The sequence below is a fragment of the Salvelinus namaycush genome, chromosome 6 (assembly GCF_016432855.1).
Source record: "Salvelinus namaycush isolate Seneca chromosome 6, SaNama_1.0, whole genome shotgun sequence".
Classification (NCBI taxonomy): Eukaryota; Metazoa; Chordata; class Actinopteri; order Salmoniformes; family Salmonidae; genus Salvelinus; species Salvelinus namaycush.
In genome coordinates this window covers 49,581,240-49,601,904 of record NC_052312.1, presented here as the reverse complement: position 1 = coordinate 49,601,904, position 20,665 = coordinate 49,581,240, and the positions used below count along the sequence as shown (strand labels likewise).

General features: G+C 41.3%; 1 protein-coding gene across 1 annotated transcript; it reads left to right on the top strand.

Annotated features, from left to right (window-relative positions):
• The first annotated feature begins 1,260 nt into the window (after positions 1–1,260).
• cmah (cytidine monophospho-N-acetylneuraminic acid hydroxylase) lies at positions 1,261–18,392 on the top strand. The gene is made up of 14 exons (XM_038995403.1): positions 1,261–1,466; positions 1,562–1,614; positions 3,335–3,444; positions 4,769–4,959; positions 6,541–6,621; positions 9,146–9,185; positions 9,289–9,370; positions 10,291–10,428; positions 10,725–10,860; positions 11,006–11,146; positions 11,677–11,851; positions 12,786–12,902; positions 17,951–18,066; positions 18,251–18,392. The coding sequence occupies exons 1-14, from the start codon at positions 1,261–1,263 to the stop codon at positions 18,390–18,392; spliced, it is 1,728 nt and encodes a 575-aa protein (XP_038851331.1).
• Positions 18,393–20,665: the final 2,273 nt, after the last annotated feature.

Genomic DNA, 20,665 nt, shown 5'->3' with positions numbered 1-20,665 from the left:
AATGCAATATTTAGTTCCCAAAGTGTCACAGTACTCTGAGGAACTGACATTTGTTTGAATTTAGATATTAATCATTTGAACTAACCAAGAACATGTAAATATAACGGTATAATGTTTCGTTCTTTGAATCTGTGCTATTGTCTAAAATGTAGGTTCAGGTCTCTCACTCTTTCTCTCTCTCTCTCTATCATATTTTAAACAACTTGTAGAAAATACACTTTATGACACTGTGACCATCCTGTGTCACTTTACTTGGACTAAGAAAATACACTTTGACACTGTCAAGAAGCATTATGACCATCATAATCATATACGTCAGATAGGCCTGTCACGCACATGCCCTTATATCAGTCATCTGTCAAAAAGAGGATGTCTTGTCCTGCTTCTGCTCTTGCATTCCTCCCAGTCATCAGAAACAGAGCATTGGGGTGAGTGCATGTCTGACATCAATTTGTGTGCAATTACAATGATAATTTAATATAGTGAATTTAAAAAAAATACTGTTGACACGTAGGCTATGGTGTAATGGAATGTTTTGCCTTGTGTGGTAGGTTTTGTGGGTTTTGAAACTCTTATGTGTCATAACCACCCATAAAATATCGTAATATATGTCACAACAGGTCTAAACATATGTAACAGTGTATTGAGCATATTATGACAGGTTATGACAAGTTATGTCAGCTGTTGTGACATAGTATGACATGATTATGACCGTGTCATAACGTGTTATGACACTCGGTGTCAAGTAAAGTGGTACCGCATATTCATATATTTCCCCTTTCTGTAATACACGATTTCCAGTGTTTTGTTTGTGATACTCGAGTTAATGGTCACTTGCCTCGATGTTGTATGTTATGGATTAAACTCACATCTGTTGATAGTGTTTGATGCCAGACTGGAGATACAAGGACCGAGGACACACTGATTATTATTGTATTGTCTGAACACTGTGATTCTGTAGCAATGTCACTTACTTTTGTTTGGACTTCCCACAAGCCTCTGGGGCTGATGTTTACAGAACAGTTGTCTGCTGATTAGGATATAAGGCCAGTTAGACATTTTCTCTGGTTCTGTGCTGGAAGTATCTCCCTGTTGCAACTTGTAATAAATTTCATAGATTTTTTGTTGCCTTTTGTTGCCTTTTGTTGCCTTTATCTATGACTGTTTTGACTGTTTTGTTCACCTGTAAATTCTTCTTACGAGTACCATCCACTTATACTCCCCTACTTTTCTCATCAGCACTTCAATTGCACCACTCAAATGACAGCCCAGTCTTCAAAGACAGTTCTGTCCCTGGACTCTGAGGCGGTGTTCTCACTCAAAGATGGCATCAACTTTAAGAGGAGCCCAGATGATGGCAAGTGCTACATCATATACAAAGAAAATGGAGAGCTGAAGGCCTGCAAGAACCAATGCAAACACCAAGGAGGCCTGTTCATCAAAGACATAGAGGACTTAGATGGAAGGTAAGTAGACTTAAAGGGGAAGTTCAGGACTCTACAACTAAAGATAGCTGGAGTTTGTAGCGGCTGTTTGGAGAATATCGAACCATGGATTACAGTTTCTCCTGGCCCATAGACTACTTTCAGGCTGAGGAACATTTAACATCAAGTGGTAAAATCCTGAACTTCTTCATTAATACCGAGGCTTAGATATACAGTGGGGCAAAAAAGTATTTAGTCAGCCACCAATTGTGCAAGTTCTCCCACTTAAAAAGATAAGAGAGGCCTGTAATTTTCATCATAGGTACACTTCAACTATGACAGACAAAATGAGAAAAAAAAATCCAGAAAATCACATTGTAGGATTTTTTATTTATTTATTTGCAAATTATGGTGGAAAATAAGTATTAAGTAATCTCTAAGTAATCTTTCCAACAATTACTTACAGACAGATTATTTCACTTATAATTCACTGCATCACAATTCCAGTGGGTCAGAAGTTTACATACACTAAGTTGACTTTGCCTTTAAACAGCTTGGAAAATTCCAGAAAATGATGTCATGGCTTTAGAATCTTCTGATAGGCTAATTGACATCATTTGAGTCATTAGGAGGTGCACCTGTGGATGTGTTTCAAGGCCTACCTTTAAATTCAGTGCCTTGTTGCTTGACATCATGGGGAAATCTAAAGAAATCAGCCAAGACCTCCCAAAAAAATGTGTAGACCTCCACAAGTCAGGTTCATCCTTGGGAGCAATTTCCAAACGCCTGAAGGTACCACGTTCATCTGTACAAACAATAGTACGCAAGTATAAACACCATGGGACCAGGCAGCCGTCATACTGCTCAGGAAAATTATCTATATCCACAGTAAAACGAGTCCTATATCGACATAACCTGAAAGGCCGCTCAGCAAGGAAGAAGCCACTGCTCCAAAACCACCCTAAAAAAGCCAGACTACGGTTTGCAACTGCACATGGGGACAAAGATCGTACTTTTTGGAGAAATGTACTCTGGTTTGATGAAACAATAATAGAACTGTTTGACAAAAATGACCATCGTTATGTTTGGAGGGAAAAGGGGGAGGCTTGCAAGCCGAAGAACACCATCCTAACTGTGAAGCACAGGGGTGGCAGCATCATGTTGTGGGGGTGCTTTGCTGCAGGAGGGACTGGTGCACTTCACAAATAGATGGCATCATGAGGAGAGAAAATGATGTGGATATATTGAAGCAACATCTCAAGACATCAGTCAGGAAGTTAAAGCTTGGTCACAAATGGGTCTTCCAAATGGACAATGACCCCAAGCATACTTCCAACGTTGTGGCAAAATGGCTTAAGGACAACAAAGTCAAGGTATTGGAGTGGCCATCACAAAGCCCTGACCTCAATCCTAAAGAAAATGTGTGGGCAGAACTGAAAAAGCGTGTGCGAGCAAGGAGGCCTACAAATCTGACTCAGTTACACCAGCTGTGTCAGGAGAAATGGGCCAAAATTCACCCAACTTATTGTGGGAAGCTTGTGGAAGGCTATCCCAAAATGTTTGACCCAAGTTAAACAATTTAAAGTCAATGCTACCAAATACTAATTGAGTGTATGTAAACTTCTGACCCACTGGGAATGTGATGAAAGAAATAAAAGCTGAAATAAATAATTCTCTCTACTATTATTGTGAAATTTCACATTCTTATAATAAAGTGGTGATCCTAACTGACCTAAAACAGGGAATTTTTACTGGGATTAAATGTCAGGAATTGTGAAAAACTGAGTTTAAATGTATTTGGCTCAGGTGTATGTAAACTTCCGACTTCAACTTAAGATAAGAAAATAAAAGTAATTAATTAGATTATTAATCGGAAGAGTTTTGACTTTGGCTTGATTTTGCTAACTCAGACGTTGTGATGATGGACGAGGGTGGTCTTCAGCTCGTGGAGGTGATCGTCTGGGACCCCTGGTTGGCAGACCCCCAGGATCCACAGGAACTGCAGGAGGGAGAGGTGACTGTGAGTACAGCGCGTCACACACACCACACACCCACGGCTGGACAGATCTGAGGCCTTTCCCAGTGGGCAAAACTGGTTGCAATTACATTATGACATCTTACATGACGTCATGGTCAGGATGTATACTGGTTGTATAAAGACGTTTTGTTAAGGTCAGAAAAATATGTTTGATCTGGTTGTGATTTTGGTCTCGTCATGAAAAAGATGTCTTCACCAGGCTGGTTGAAACTAATCTGGAACACATTCCCATGTTGTTTAGTCACAAATTTGTGACAAGAACACAAACACTAGCTATGATCCAAGGCTAGTTAGTAATTACCCAGAGTGAATAAAATATTAGCCTTAAAATGATAACCGGGAGTTGTGTGTCTACAAAATCTTTGATCTCATCACCACTTTTATAATGTGAGATCTGAGGGTGTGTTCTCACCTGAAAGGCTGCAGTGTCAAGCTTTATAATGTGAGATCTGAGGCTGTGTTCTCACCTGAAAGGCTGCAGTGCCAAGCTTTATAATGTGAGATCTGAGGCTGTGTTCTCACCTGAAAGGCTGCAGTGCCAAGCTTTATAATGTGAGATCTGAGGCTGTGTTCTCACCTGAAAGGCTGCAGTGCCAAGCTTTATAATGTGAGATCTGAGGTTGTGTTCTCACCTGAAAGGCTGCAGTGCCAAGCTTTATAATGTGAGATCTGAGGCTGTGTTCTCACCTGAAAGGCTGCAGTGCCAAGCTTTATAATGTGAGATCTGAGGCTGTGTTCTCACCTGAAAGGCTGCAGTGCCAAGCTTTATAATGTGAGATCTGAGGCTGTGTTCTCACCTGAAAGGCTGCAGTGCCAAGCTTTATAATGTGAGATCTGAGGTTGTGTTCTCACCTGAAAGGCTGCAGTGACAAGCTTTATAATGTGAGATCTCAGGCTGTGTTCTCACCTGAAAGGCTGCAGTGCCAAACTTAAGCCTGGGACACATAAGGGAGATGGGCAAAGGTTGAAAGCTATCACCAACCGCCATCCAAGATTCTAGATGACGTATTGGGATAGACCTCCGATCACAGCCGTGCCCAACAACAGTGCAGGACACATTGCTGGGACTCTGAGTGACAGTTGGTCACAGATGACTTTTGACCATCTCTCCTATGTGTTCATTTAAATTCCAGAGACACAGAAACGACAGTCCCAACTCCGACACCTCTGAGTGTTTCCCCATATGGCCGACAGGCTATTTATATCAATGTGATTGATGGTCAAACGCGCCGCACGCAAATCTAAAAAGATAGCACGTCGGGCGACAAGATTCTCCGCTCCAAACTCGACCTTCATGTTCCTCCAGGTGACCTACCTCACCCATGCATGCATGGAGCTCCAGCTAGGGGGGAAGAAGATGATATTCGACCCCTGGCTGACGGGTCCGGCCTTCGCCAGGGGCTGGTGGCTGCTCCACGAGCCCCCTGCTGACTCCATGGAGAGGCTGTGCATGGCCGACCTCATCTACATCAGCCACATGCACCCCGACCACCTCAGGTATGTAGAGATGGTGCCTGTATGGAATAAGGTAACAGGTATGTAGAGATGGTGCCTGTATGGAGTATGGTACAGGTATGTAGAGATGGTACCTGTATGGAGTATGGTACAGGTATGTAGAGATGGTGCCTGTATGGAGTATGGTACAGATATGTAGAGATGGTGCCTGTATGGAGTATGGTACAGGTATGTAGAGATGGTGCCTGTATAGAGTATGGTACAGGTATGTAGAGATGGTGCCTGTATGGAGTATGGTACAGATATGTAGAGATGGTGCCTGTATGGAGTATGGTACAGGTATGTAGAGATGGTGCCTGTATAGAGTATGGTACAGATATGTAGATATGGTGCCTGTATGGAGTATGGTACAGGTATGTAGAGATGGTGCCTGTATAGAGTATGGTACAGATATGTAGAGATGGTGCCTGTATGGAGTATGGTACAGGTATGTAGAGATGGTGCCTGTATGGAGTATGGTACAGGTATGTAGAGATGGTACCTGTATGGAGTATGGTACAGGTATGTAGAGATGGTGCCTGTATGGAATAAGGTAACAGGTATGTAGAGATGGTGCCTGTATGGAGTATGGTACAGGTATGTAGAGATGGTGCCTGTATGGAGTATGGTATAGGTATGTAGAGATGGTGCCTGTATGGAGTATGGTACAGGTATGTAGAGATGGTGCCTGTATGGAGTATGGTATAGGTATGTAGAGATGGTGCCTGTATGGAGTATGGTACAGGTATGTAGAGATGGTGCCTGTATGGAGTATGGTACAGGTATGTAGAGATGGTGCCTGTATGGAGTATGGTACAGGTATGTAGAGATGGTGCCTGTATAGAGTATGGTACAGGTATGTAGAGATGGTGCCTGTATGGAGTATGGTACAGGTATGTAGATATGGTGCCTGTATGGAGTATGGTACGGGTATGTAGAGATGGTACCTGTATGGAGTATGGTACAAGTATGTAGAGATGGTGCCTGTATGGAATAAGGTAACAGGTATGTAGAGATGGTGCCTGTATGGAGTATGGTACAGGTATGTAGAGATGGTGCCTGTATGGAGTATGGTAGAATGAAATGGATTGATATGGGAGGATTAGCTCAGTGAAACTGGAAGGGAATGGATTGAACATATCAAACACATACTATTCCAACCATTACAATGAGCCCGTCCTCCGCAATCTCCACCCACCAGCCACGACTGATTTCAATGTATTTATAATTTCGTTCCCACTTTAAACGAAGTGTAAAGGCGTTTTATAGCATGCATGAAGTTTCTGAAGCACTACACAAATACTTCACAGATAATCTATAAGCATGTGTCATTCTATAAATGGTGTATAAAGGGTGGTGTATAAATGGTGTATAAACTATGTATGTTTATACACCATTTATAGAGTATGAGATAGGTTTATAGATGATTTGTGAAGCATTTATGTAAGCTATATTGAGCCTTTATAAGTTGTACTTAGTTTAAAGTGGGACCCTAATTTCAATTCTGGAAGTATGCAGAAATGTTGATTCCAATTTTCCTTATGAGGATGAGCACACAGAAATTCCTGAAAAATGTATTTTCAGCTACCCAACCTTGAAATCCCTCTCTGCGACGAGACCCGATGTTCCTATTTATGTAGGCGACACATCAAGGCCAGTGTTCTGGTAAGGGTTCTCTATATACAGTTGAAGTCGGAAGTTTACATACACTTCGGGTGGAGTCATAAAAACTTGTTTTTCAACCACTCCACAAATATCTTGTTAACAAACTATAGTTTTTGCAAGTCGGTTAGGACATCTACTTTGTGCATGACACAAGTAATTTTTCCAACAATTGTTTACAGACAGATTATTTCACTTATACATCACTGTATCACAATTCCAGTGGGTCAGAAGTTTACATACACTAAGTTGACTGTGCCTTTAAACAGCTTGGAAAATTCCAGAAAATGATGTCATGGCTTTAGAAGCTTCTGATAGGCTAATTTACATCATTTGAGTCAATTGGAGGTGTACCTGTGGATGTGTTTCAAGGCCTACCTTCAAACTCAGTGCCTCTTTGCTTGACATCATGGGAAAATCTAAAGAAATCAGCCAAGACCTCAGAAAAAAAATTGTAGATCTCAAGTCAGGTTCATCCTTGGGAGCAATTTCCAAACGCCTGAAGGTACCATGTTCATCTGTACAAACAATAGTACGCAAGTATAAACACCATGGGACCACGCAGCCGTCATACCGCTCAGGAAGGAGAAGCGTTCTGTCTCAATCTGTTACGGGATTTTTGTGTTTAATGACTAAAATATGTATACATTTGACTTAGAATTATAACTCATAAATGTTGAATGTTATGTGTTCCTTGTTTAGAAAGAATGGGTTTATCTTCAGACAGGCTAGAATGATGTCTCTACCTAGGGAGGGGAAAGACCTTGGGTTGGTTGCAGATAGTTGAACAGGTGGCAGACAGTAATGAGAACTCTAACTATACTGCCATTGTATCCGAGAGGAGGTTGGACATTAAAGCCTATGACATCATCTTTATTATATAACCTGATGTAAAATGTATTGTGATCAGTACTCTCGAGAATAAACGCTATTGATTGATTGATTTTAAGACTGGTATCTGTCCATTTTATGCAGATAATTATCTTACAAATTCTTATTTATGGGCAGAGTGTTTTAATTGAATTGGTTAATAAACAGGAATCAAAATTCCTTTAACACAATCCCAGAACAACTTCAAAGGACCTTGTGAAGATGCTGGAGGAAACAGGTACAAAAGTATCTATATCCACAGTAAAACGCGTCCTATATCGACATAACCTGAAAGGCCGCTCAGCAAGGAAGAAGCCACTGCTCCAAAACCGCCCTAAAAAAGCCAGACTACGGTTTCAACTGCGCATGGGGACAAAGATCGTACTTTTTGTAGAAATGTCCTCTGATCTGATTGAACAAAAATAGAACTGTTTGGCCATAATGACCATCAATATTTTTGGAGGAAAAAGGGGGGGGGCTTGCAAGCCGAAGAACACCATCCCAACCGTGATGCATGGGGGTGGCAGCATCATGTTGTGCGGGGGGGGGGGGGGTGCTTTGCTGCAGGACGGACTGGTGCACTTTACAAAATAGATGGCATCATGAGGAAGGGACATTATATTGAAGCAACATCTGAAGACATCAGTCAGGATGTTAAAGCTTGGTCGCAAATCGGTCTTCCAAATGGACAATGACCCCAAGCATACTTCCAAAGTTGTGGCAAAATGGCTTAAGGACAACAATGTCAAGTTATTGGAGTGGCCATCACAAAGCCCTAACCTCAATCCTATAGAAAATGTGTGGGCAGAACTGAAATGGTTTGTGTGAGCAAGCAGGCCTACAAACCTGACTCAGTTACACCAGCTCTGTCAGGAGGAATGGGCCAAAATTCACCCAACTTATTGTGGTAAGCTTGTGGAAGGCTACCCGAAATGTTTGACCCTGTCACACCCTGACCATAGAGAGCCTTCGGGGTTCTCTGTGGTGTAATAGGTCAGAGCGTGACTAGGGTTTTTTTCTAGTTATTATAGTTCTATGTTGGTGTGTGAGTATGGTTCCCAATTGGAGGCAGCTGAATATCGTTGCCTCTAATTGGGGATCATACTTAGTTTGTCCCTTTTCCCACCTGCGTTGTGGGATATTGTTTTGTTGTGTTTGAGTGCCATTGTGAGCAACACAATTCACGTTCGTTATATCTTTGTTGTTTTTTTGGAAGTTTCACGATTAAATCAAATGTGGAATTCTACTCACGCTGCGCCTTGGTCCACTTATTTAGACAACGATCGTGACAGACCCAAGTTAAACAATTTAAAGGCAGTGCTACCAAATACTAATTGAGTGTATGTAAACATCTGACCCACTGGGAATGTGACGAAAGAAATAAAAGCTGAAATAAATCATTCTCTCTACTATTATTCTGACATTTCACATTCTTAAAATAAAGTGGTGATCCTAACTGACCTAAGACAGGGAATTTTTACTGGGATTAAATGTCAGGAATTGTGAAAAACTGAGTTTAAATGTATTTGGCTAAAGTGTATGTAAACTTCCGACTTCAACTGTATATGTCACACATTAACGAGGTTTTACAACCATAAAACAAATGAGGGTGTCACCTTAGTGGGTTTATGCTGTCCTCATTTGAATCATGCCACAGGATGCTGGAGAAAAGGCAGGTGCAGCTGACAAATATCAACGTAAGCATTAACAGCTCACTTTCAATGAACAGTTTATACGGTACAGGAACCTCTGTCAAAGGGCTCTTCTTTAATAACCTTCTCCTGTTGTTATCTCCGTCAGATTGATGAGCACCTCAGATTCATGATTCTGAAGGATGAAGTGCACCCCGAAATGGACACCTGTATCATTGTTGAATATAAAGGTAGTCATCATGTCCTTTGTAAGAGCACATGGTGCTAGCTTCACCAGAGTCCTGGGTTCAATTCCTGCAGTCACAGGAAGTCACTTTTCATAAAAGGGTCTGCTAAGTGGTATATACACCGAGTGTACGAAACATTAGGAACACCTTCCTAATATTGAGTTGCACCCCCCTTTGCCATCAGAACAACCTCAATTGGACTCTATTGGCATGGACTCTACAAGGTATCGAAAGCGTTCCACAGTGATGCTGGCCCATGTTGACTCCAATGCTTCCCACAGTTGTGTCAAGTTGGATGGATTTCTTTTGGGTGAACCATTCTTGATACACACGGGAAACTGTTGAGCATGAAAAACTCAGCAGCGCTGCAGTTCATGACACACTCAAACCGGTGTGCCTGGTACCTACTACCATACCCCGTTCAAAGGCACTTAAATATTTTGTCTTGCCCATTCACCCTCTGAATGACACGCATACACAATCCATGTCTCAAGGGTTAAAAATCCTTCTTTAACCTGTCTCCTCCCCTTCATCTACACTGATTGGAGTGGATTTAACAAGTGACATCAATAAGTGATCATACCCTTCACCTGGATTCACCTGGTCAGTCTATTTCACGGAAAGAGCATGTGTTCCTAATGTTTTGTACAGTCAGTGTACAAGCACAGGCAGGTCACACATTCTGACTTTCATCACACCTTATCCACCTACAGATTATACATCCATATAAAGATGGGTTCCATCAGGATAATTAAGCCTCATTATTTTATTGAACGTGCACATCCTGTCTGATTCAGGTCATTGTCAGTTCAGTATTAAAAGTATATGCCAGTGCCACCTGGTAGGCATACAATGCACCTCAAAGCCTTATCTCAACCTTATCTCATTTGACGGGTGCATCTGATCCTGGTTCTCCCACCCAGGTCATATGATCCTCAACACGGTGGACTGCACCAGGCCAAACTACGGCCGACTGCCCCACAATGTAGACCTGATGATGAGCGACTTTGCTGGGGGGGCGTCTGGCTTCCCCATGACCTTCAGTGGAGGAAAATACACAGGTGAGGTGGGCAGGTATACAGCGTCCAAGTGTACAGCCAGACAGCTAGACAAATAACAGAGAAATGAATTGCTCCCTTGGGTTTTCCTTGCTATTGCCTGCACATGGAGTGGATCTCAATTGTATTTCCTCTCTCCTTATCTCCTCCTCAAAGCACATCGGAACAGATCTGAGGTTCCTTCCCTCGGATGTTCTCCTCCAATGCATTTTGAGGAGGAGGCAAGGGGAGAGGAAGTGAGGAATCAAGGAAACACAACTGAGATTCAGTCATTGACTAGTGTCGGTTTCTCCCTGCAGAGAGCTGGAAAGTCGATTTCATCAAGAATGAAAGGAAGAAGCTCATGAACTACAAGGCCCAGCTGGTAAAGTCCTTGCAGCCCAAGATCTACTGCCCGTTTGCCGGTTACTTTGTGGAAGCACATCCCTCAGACAGGTATCACTAAACGTTTACTCTTTTGTGTACAAGTTCCGTTCTAGTTCCGTTTAGGTTTTGACTCCTCTTATTGCTTCAATTTCAGTCACTCAATATAAGTTGCATCCCAACTTAACATTGACAACTGACATAAGTTAACTGACAGGTACATTAAGGAAACTAACACCAAAAACAACGCGGATGAGCTCAATGCCCTGATCAAGAAGAGCGCTCCAGGCATAACAACATGGACACCAAAGCCAGGCGCTGTGCTCGATCTGGCCCTGGCTCTGATGAGCCCCAGCCGGTAGGATTGCTCATCAATCAGCAAACTGTGTGTGTGTCCATGTCTGTCATATCAGTCCATACTCCATAGAAATGCCAACAATCATCAATAATCACAAATCACATTTTGGTGGTTGATGTTTCCCTCTGTTGTCAATACCATTATTACCTCACTTCCCTACATTGTTTACCATTATTACATCACTTCCCTACATTGTTTACCATTATTACATCACTTCCCTACATTGTCTACCATTATTGCATCACTTCCCTACATTGTCTGCCATTATTACCTCACAACCCTACATTGTTTACCACTATAACATCACTTCCCTACATTGTTTACCACTATTACATCACTTCCCTACATTGTTTACCACTATTACATCACTTCCCTACATTGTCTGCCATTATTACCCCACTTCCCTACATTGTCTACCATTATGTTCTCTTTCTACATTCTGTTTTTTCCTACATTATTTCATTCATTTTTAATGTTGTAACCCAGGGAACATGCACGTTAAATCATGTATGACTTGACTATAACCACAGGAAAGCCATCACCGACCCTCCGTCCGGGACAAACATCTATAAGGACAGTTGGGACTTTGATTTGTACGTGGATGAACTGAACAGGGCCATCACCGCTGAGATATTTAAACATAAAAGCTGGATCCAATTTTATTACATCTGGGCAGGGTTTAAAAACTACAATCTAGTTGTCCGGGTAAATATTGTTGTCCATATAAAAGTCCTCACAGCTCTTAGTGCTCTACTGCACATCTACAAGCTGACTCCTGGGGTGGATTCATTAGTCGCTGACCGTTGCAAAACGTTTTTCAACAGAAATCGATTACCGTTTAGTCTTGGAACCAAACGGAAGCCTGAATTTGTCCAATAGAAACTCGTTTTCAATGCAAAATGTTTTCCGTTTGGACTAAACGGTTTAGACCAAACTTTTTGCAACAGTCTGCAATTTAGGAATACACTCCTGGTTACTCCTGACTCGCTTTCAGTAGGCAGTAAAACATACAAGGACATTTATAATTATTATTGGACAATCTATCAATCGACAATCTCCATTTTAAAACGTTTCTCGGTTTTGTACCGACTGAACGCGACCCCTTTCATTCACTTCCTCTCTCTCTGTAGATCTCTGGAATGTTTAAAACATGTACGGATGCTCTCACGGACACAGACTAAGCCTATTCCTGAATAAAAAATGGAGAATCTCTATCAAATTTTTTGGGGGGGTCCAGGACTAGGCTTAATCTATGTCCAGGAAACTGCCCTTGGAGCAGCTGATTTTGGCTGCTTGGATTGCCAGATGGGAAGGGTTGACACTTTAGGGACTATGACCCTTGGTTCCATTGTGCCAGGCATGTTCAATCAATTTGAAAAATAAAAATAAATTCTTAACCCAAATCTAGTGGGTTCGAGGGTTGAAATTAGAACAAATCTTTTCCAATTCTTCTCATTCTTATGCTACTTTCTTTTTAGATTCTGGTAATTCTTTAGATTCTGTTTATTGATTCTGGTTATTCTGGTTATTCATATTCTAGTTATATAGTATTTATCATAACTGCAGGTCAGTGAATAACACAAATTGTTTGAATTCCAACTAAACATAGCCTAACTGTTGTTTGTAATATGTATTTAAGGTCATTGAGACAGATGAGGACTTCATTCCAATAGACAATGGCTACAACTATCTGGTGGACTTCATGGATCTCTCCTTCCCTACTCAGAGGCCTGCTAGAGAGCACCCTTATGAGGAGGTGAGCATGGCTACAACACCTGCTCACCTGTATATTATTAAGTACACTGCACTCCACTTGAGAGGGATCAAAACAAACATTGTGGAGCAGGAACATAGCATGTTACAAATCTGTCATAAGGGTGGCAGGTAGCCTAACAGTTACGAGCACTGGGCCAGTTACCGACAGGTTGAGGTTGAAATCCCTGAGCTTACTATGTGAAAAATCTTTTGATGTTCCCTTGAGCAAGGCACAGTGCATTCGGAAAGTATTCAGACCCCTGACTTTTTCCACATTTTGTTATGTTACAGCCTTATTCTAAAATGGATTAAATAAAATACATCCTCATCAGTCTACACAATACCCCATAATGACAAAGCGAAAATAGGTTTTTAGATTATTTTTGCAAATGTAAAGAAATGATAAAATACTTTTTTTACGTAAGTATTCAGACCCTTTGCTATGAGACTCAAAATTGAGCTCAGGTGCATCCTGTTTCCATTGATCATCCTTGAGATGTTTCTACAACTTGACTGGAGTCCACCGGTTGTAAATTCAATTGATTGGACATGATTTGGAAAGGCACAGACCTGTCTATATAAGGTTCCACAGTTGACAGTGCATGTCAAACCAAAACCAAGCCATGAGGTCAAAGGAATTGTCCATAGAGCTCCGAGACAGGATTATGTTGAGGCACAGATCTGGAGAAGGGTACCAGAAATGATCTGCACCATTGTAGTCTTCCTAGAACACAGTGGCCTCCATCATTCTTAAATGGAAGACATTTGGAACCACCAAGACTCTTCCTAGAGCTGGCCGCCCGGCTAAACTGAGGATTCGGGGGAGAAGGGCCTTGGTCGGGGAGGTGACCAAGAACCCGAAAGTCACTCTGACAGAACTCCAGAGTTCCTCTGTGGAGATGGGAGAACCTTCCAGAAGGACAACGATCTCGGCAGCACTCCACCAATCAGGCCTTTATGGTAAAGTGGCCAGGCGGAAGCCACTCCTCAGTAAAACGCACATGTCAAAAGGCACCTAAAGGACTCTCAGACCATGACAAACAAGATTCTCTGGTCTGATGAAACCAAGATTGAACTCTTTGGCCTGAATGCCAAGCGTCACGTCTGGAGGAAACCTGGCTTTGGGACAAGTCTCTTAATGTCCTTGAGAGGCCCAGCCAAAGCCCGGACTTGAACCCGATCGAACATCTCTGGAGAGACCTGAAAATAGCTGTGCAGCTACGATCCCCATCCAACCTGACAGAGCTTGAGAGGATCTGCAGAGAAGAATGGGAGAAACTCCCCAAATACAGGTGTGCCAAGCTTGTAGTATCATACCCAAGAAGACTCAGGGCTGTAATCGCTGCCAAAGGTGCTTCAATAAAGTAAAGGGTCTGAATACTTATGTAAATGTGATATATATTTTTAAATGCAATACATTTACAAAAATTTCAAAAAGCTGTTTTTGCTTTGTCATTATGGGGTATTGTGTGTAGATGAGGTTTTAAAAAGATCTATATTAGAATAAGGCTGTAACGTAACAAAATGTGGAAAAAGTCAAGCGGTCTGAATACTTTCCGAATGCACTGTAACCCTAATTGCTACTGTAAGTTGCTCTGGATAAGAGTGTCTGGTAAAATTTTAAATAAGAATAAACCTTTCCCTGGATTCATGTCATTCTCATGAGGTGAACGCTGTTCACAGACACAAAGATATGGCAATCTGCTATGCATAACTGTGTTGTTTTTGGCAGATTTCAGTTGAAGATAATTGTTGCTGGATTAAATGCAGTGCTTGATAAGTACAGTGCCTTCAGTATTGGTTTGGGTATGCTTTGCTGGCTCAGGACCTGGACGACTTGCCTTAATAGAAAGAACCATGAATTCTGCTCTGTATCAGAGAATTCTACAGTAGAATGTCAGGACATTCGCCGGTGAGCTGAAGCTGAAGCACAGCTCATGCAGCAAGACAATGATACAAAACATCACAATCGAGTCTACATGAGAGTGGCTAAAAAGCAACACATTTGAAGTTTTTGAATGGCCTAGTCAAAGTCCAGACCTAATCCCAATTGAAATGCTTACGGCAGGACTTGAAACGAGCAGTTCATGCTTGAAAACCCATAAATGTTGCTGAGTTAAAGCAGTTCTGCATGCAAGAGTGGGCCAAAATTCCTCCACAGCAATGTGAGAGACTGATCAACAACTACAGGAAGCATTTGGTTGCGGTCATTGCAGCTAAAGGTGGCACAACCAGTTATTGAGTGTAAGGTGGCAATTACTTTTTCACACAGAGGAATTAGGTGTTGCATAACTTTGTTATTTAAATAAATAAAATAAATATCATTTTTTTGTTATTTCTAAACTTAGGTTCCTTTTATTTAATATTAGGTTTGGTTGAAGATCTGATAACATTCAGAATCAAAAATATGATCAGAATCAGAAAGGGAGCAAATACTTCTTCACAGTACATGGGTAACAGGCTGACTACACCGCTCGCGTCACGTGTGCGAGTGTTGCAAAATACATTTAGAAATCTATATTATTCAATTATTGCACCCACACTGCTCGCACGCGCCAACGAGCGTCTGCGTTGCCAAGGGCTAAAATAGAAGTCAGTTCTATTTCTGACGCAGATCGCGGTGCAAGTCCTGCCTCTCCCATCTCCTCATTGGTTATAGAAGCAGGTACCCACGTGCCATCTCCTCATTGGTTATGTGACTGAAGACGAACGAGGTCAGTGGCGGTAATGCACCTAATTTATGAAAGTTGCCAATCGCAATATAAAGTCAAGAGGAGAAAAAGCCTGGAAGGATGAGAGATGACTAGAAACGATTCAGTTGACCGTTTTATGTGTGGATTAATTGGTGGAGTAGAGGACCTTGAGCATTTCAGGTAAAATAACATCTCAATGTTTATATCCCAGGACAAATTAGCTACAACAGCAAGCTAGCTAAATAGGACAAATTAGCTAGCAAGTGCAAGCTAGCTAGCTAAATTGCCATAAATGTTTAATGCTTTTTGACCTGTCCCCAAATTAATATAATTGGTTCAGAGTTTGTTTTGATATATTAACCTGCGTGTCGTGATCGCATTTGGTGTGGGGGGACAAAATACATGTATGCACGATGGTGCACGTTGGCGCACGCGCGCAGCCGGTTTGGGTTTCGTGTTAGACTCTGAGAGCTTTGCACACCTTAATTGTACAATATTTGCCCATTATTTTTTAATTCGTCAAGCTCTGTCAAATTGGTTGTTGATCATTGCTAGACAGCCATGCCATAGATTTTCAAGCTGATTTAAGTTTAAACTTTAACCAGGCCAATCAGGAACATTCAATGTCGTCTTGGTAAGCAACTCCAGTGTATATTTGGCATCTTGTTTTAGGTTGTCCTGCTGAAAGGAGAATTTGTCTCCCTGTGTCTGTTGGAAAGCAGACTGAACCAGGTTTTCTTCTAGGATTTAGCCAGTGCTTAGCTATATTCCATTTATTTTTATCCTCCCTAGTCCTTGACGAAGACAAGCATACCCATAACATGATGCAGCCACTACCATGCTTGAAAATATGAAGAGTGGTACTCAGTGATGTTGCATTTTCTCCAAATATTACACTTTGCATTCAGGACAAAAAGTAAATTTCTTTGACACATTTCTTGCAGTATTACATTAGTACCTTGTTGAATTTTTTCTTCCTCTGTCATTTAAGTTAGTATTATGGAATAACTACAATGTTGTTTATCCATCCTCAGTTTTCTCTAACAGCCATTCAACTTTTAAAATCACAATTAGCCTCATGGTGAAATCCCTGAGCGGTTTCCTTCCTCTCCAGCAACTGATTTAAGAAGGGCGCTTCTATCTTTGTAACGACTGTGTGTATTGATACAGCATCCAAAGTGTAATTAATAACTTCATTATGCTCAAAGAGATATTCAATGTCTACTTTTACCCCCCCATCTACCAATAGGTGCCAGTCCCCTGGTCTTTGTGGTTGACTGTGCTTGAAATTCACTGCTCGACTGAGGCAACTTACAGCTAATTATATGTGTGGGGTACAGAGACGGGTTCGTAATTTAAAATAATAATGTTAAATAATATTATTGCATACAGTGAGTCAATGCAACTTGTGACTTGTTAAGCACATTTTTACTCCTGAACTTATTTAGGCTTGCAATAACAAAGGGGTTGAATACTTATTGATTAATTATTTTTAATTAATTTGTAAACATTTCTAAAAACATAATTCCACTTTGACATTATGGGGTATTGTATGTAGATCAGTGACACAAAAACTAAATGTAATCCATTTGTAATTCAGGCTGTAACACAACAAAATGTGGAAAAAGTCAAGGGGTGTGAATACTTTCTGAAGGCGCTGTACACTGCAATCCACTTATGAGAAGGATCAATACAAAATACAACTGTTTCTAGGGGTCAAACATTATGGGGCAGAAACATACCATGATACAAATCTGCTATAAGAATAACATTTCCCTGGACTCGTGTCATTCTCATAAGAGGTGAACGCTGTACGAGGCACAGACACACCGAGATGGCAGGCTACTGCAGAACTTCAACACAATGTGTTGTGGTTGGCAGATGCAAATCTGATGCCAAGCTGTTTTCAGTTGAAGATAATTGTTACTGGCTCAGTTCTCACTACTGCCTTAAGTGTAAAACCGGATTACCGAACTGGCACACAGGGCAAAATGTGTAGAATAGCATGAGATGAGCTATAAAACAGAAAATGTGTAGAATAGCAAAAAATTCGATTTAACATGGCAAAATGTTCTGTCATATGTGAAAAATGTGTAGAATAGCATAAATTGAACTATAAAACAGCCCATTTTTCTCTCTGCCCCATGGCAAAATGTGTTGAAATGCAAGAAGTTAGCTGTTTACCTGGTGGTAGGTGCCCCGGGGCCCAAAATGCTGTAGTCCTGCCCTGCTTAAATGCCAACATGCTTTTAAAGGACCGCCATCTATCTGCAAGTGGATCATTCGTTGGTTTTCCATTTCATGTAACTTGATTGGACTGAGAGATAGACGGTGTACCACTTTCTCTTCTGTAAAGATCAAGACCAGGATCGGAGTCATGAGGCACGTGGTGAAGAATGGCCTTCTTTGGGACGACCTGTATATCGGCTTCCAGAACCGTCTGAGCAGAGAGCCAGACGTCTACCACCACCGGTAAGACCTCGTCTCCTTACCTTCCCTCCTTTCCTAACTTACCAGACCCAGGCGTCTACCACTACCAGTAAGCTCTCGTACCGTTATGAAGTCTATTGTATTGCGTTACTGTACATTAGAGCAACGATTCTCAACTGGTGGGTTGGGACCCCAAATATTTTACCTGTCTTGGTTATTTGTCCAGGTTCTGGAACCACTTCCAGACAGAGTTGCCAGTCGCTGGGCCAGACTGGGACTTGTTCCTGCAGCAGGTGTCATCATACCAGAGGTCTGCTGAACCCCAGGGAATCCAAACAGAAAGTGGCTCTGCTTCTACATTGTATTAGAAAAAGCAGACTATACTGTCTCATGAGAACCAAGCGTTGTGCCTGTATCCATTAATGAATAGTAATGAATAAGAAGACCTGCTCTCCCTGTCACTGTAGGTACCACCAACCTCCCTGTGCTACTGAAACAGGGAAAAAGGGACGTGGCTGACAATATTTAATTTCTGAATTGGTTCATTTAGGGTTCATTTTCGAATTAGTTTTTTCATATAATAGTGAAATCTATTAGCATAGCGTCTATTGTTGCTTGGCAGGTCTGTATGTAGGGGACCATTACCAAACAGTAGGAAAACATATGCACTAACTACTATGCCGCTCTGGATAAGAGCGTCTGCTAAATGACTAACATGTAGAATATGAATAAACCTTGTATCATTGATTATCATGTGTATTATTGATTATATGATTTTGGACGTGTACTGACAATGCATTTGCTATTTGTCCAACGCCTACTAATTGAACATAATTTAGTTTTTCCTTTTTCATAACAAAAATAAAAATAGGTTTGGGTTAAGGGTTAAGTTAATGTTAGGGTTAGGTTAATGTTAGGGGTTAATGTTAGGGTTAAGTTAATGTTAGGGTTAAGGGTTTGGTTAACGTAAAGCCAGTTTTAGATTTTGTCTAGCAAGGCTGTGAATGGGATGCTGGTCAGAGAAGTCAGCTTAGTCATTTATGAATGTACTGTATTAAGCTGCTGTACACTGGGGCTCAACTAGAATTTGTCAACTTAAAATGTTATGAACTGTTGTGTGATTTCAATGTACCTGATGTTGTGTCTTTGGCATCATTAAAACTGAAGACTTATTTATCAAATAACTCTCTGTAATTATTATTACGCGATTAAACTGATTAATCATGCAACTGTAATTAACTAGGAAGTCGGGGCACCAAGGAAAATATTCAGATTAAAGTTATAATTTTCCTAATATAACTTCCAGATATTTTAATATCTGTTCAATTAGTCTTCGAATTAATGAATTACTTTTTACCTCACGTTAGTCTCATTCCAAACATCGTAAATTGTTGGTTATCTGCATGCACCCAGTCTTCACTATGAGTCATCCATACATCAATTGTCTTAAAATCATTTATTTACTAACTAAGTAATTCACAGAAATGCATCACACAAACAAAATAGATATGTTTACAAAGAAATGATAAGGGGTTGTGCCCTAGTGGGCTAAACCGGTATGGCGGCTTGTTAGACAGAGTGGTAATTATAACAATTGAAATGCTAATCCTTTGCACATGAACGCTCACTCATTCGGGAACAATTGCAATCAATATATATATTTACGCTCAGTGTGTCGTCGGGATCTCTGTTGAAAAGTTTGTTTCTGTTGGAGAGTCTGTCCCCCCTCTCTCTGTCGTGATTAGAATGGATAGTTCAGAGTGACATTAATTCATGTCGTTATAGGATAGATGTTTCGGCGGTTGTCGGTCTTCGCGTTCAATGATACTGAATTCCTAGCTGCAGACTAGTAATTAATATCAAAGATTTGTTCTTATTCAGTCGGTATCGATAGTCTAAGAGTTTAACCACGTGGTATGGTTAAAAGATTCAGCCATCTACTCAAACCTTAGGTTTATGGTCTCTACTCAAACCTTGGCCCTCTCGTGGTAAGCTGGTCTGCAACCTTTAGCCATCTCGTAATTGAGGTAAGCTCGGTCTCCTCTCAAACCTTGGCCCTTTCGTTATCGAGGTAAGCTGGTCTGGTGATAGAAAACCCGGGTTGGGGTTTTATTCGGAAGAGCAGAAAAGGGCCTGTCCCAGGACGCCAGACCATAACTGTGCTCATGGGCGGTCCTCTGATTTAGTTAAACTCCAAAGGGAGTTGGCGTTTCCTTCATTAAACAGTCCAAAATCACATTACACAATTTCACAAACAGTATCATCCTCACTCATTCATCTTATACAACAATTAGATGTAAGCCTCATTTCTGAGGCTATTGTATAAACAGCGTTATGGTAATGTGGCCGTATTGTCTCCCATGAGTTTCACAAAATTGTACCAAATGGACCAGTTCGTAGCTGGATTCTTCACCGATCTTTTATACGTTCTCCAGAACATGAATACTGTTCGGACCTCAAGTTCTGTGAGGTGGAAGAAATTCCTTTGTTCTCTCTATGAAAACTCACTCTCTCTCTATACTGTGGCCATGAGGAGATCATCTCCTCCAGGAATTTATGACCTGAGGTCGCAGCAGCCAGAGAGAGGGGGATGGTGCTCGCTGTACCCAAAGAGGGCAACGTCATGACACTGACAACCAAT

What these genes read in the sequence shown, in the direction of transcription:
- cmah (XM_038995403.1), top strand. Translation starts at nt 1,261, where the DNA reads ATGACAGCCCAGTCTTCAAAGACAGTTCTGTCCCTGGACTCTGAGGCG. An exon ending in TGCAGGAGGGAGAGGTGACT is followed by an intron (nt 3,445 to 4,768) that starts GTGAGTACAGCG and finishes ATGTTCCTCCAG; the next exon opens with GTGACCTACCTCACCCATGC. An exon ending in ATGCACCCCGACCACCTCAG is followed by an intron (nt 4,960 to 6,540) that starts GTATGTAGAGAT and finishes ATGTATTTTCAG; the next exon opens with CTACCCAACCTTGAAATCCC.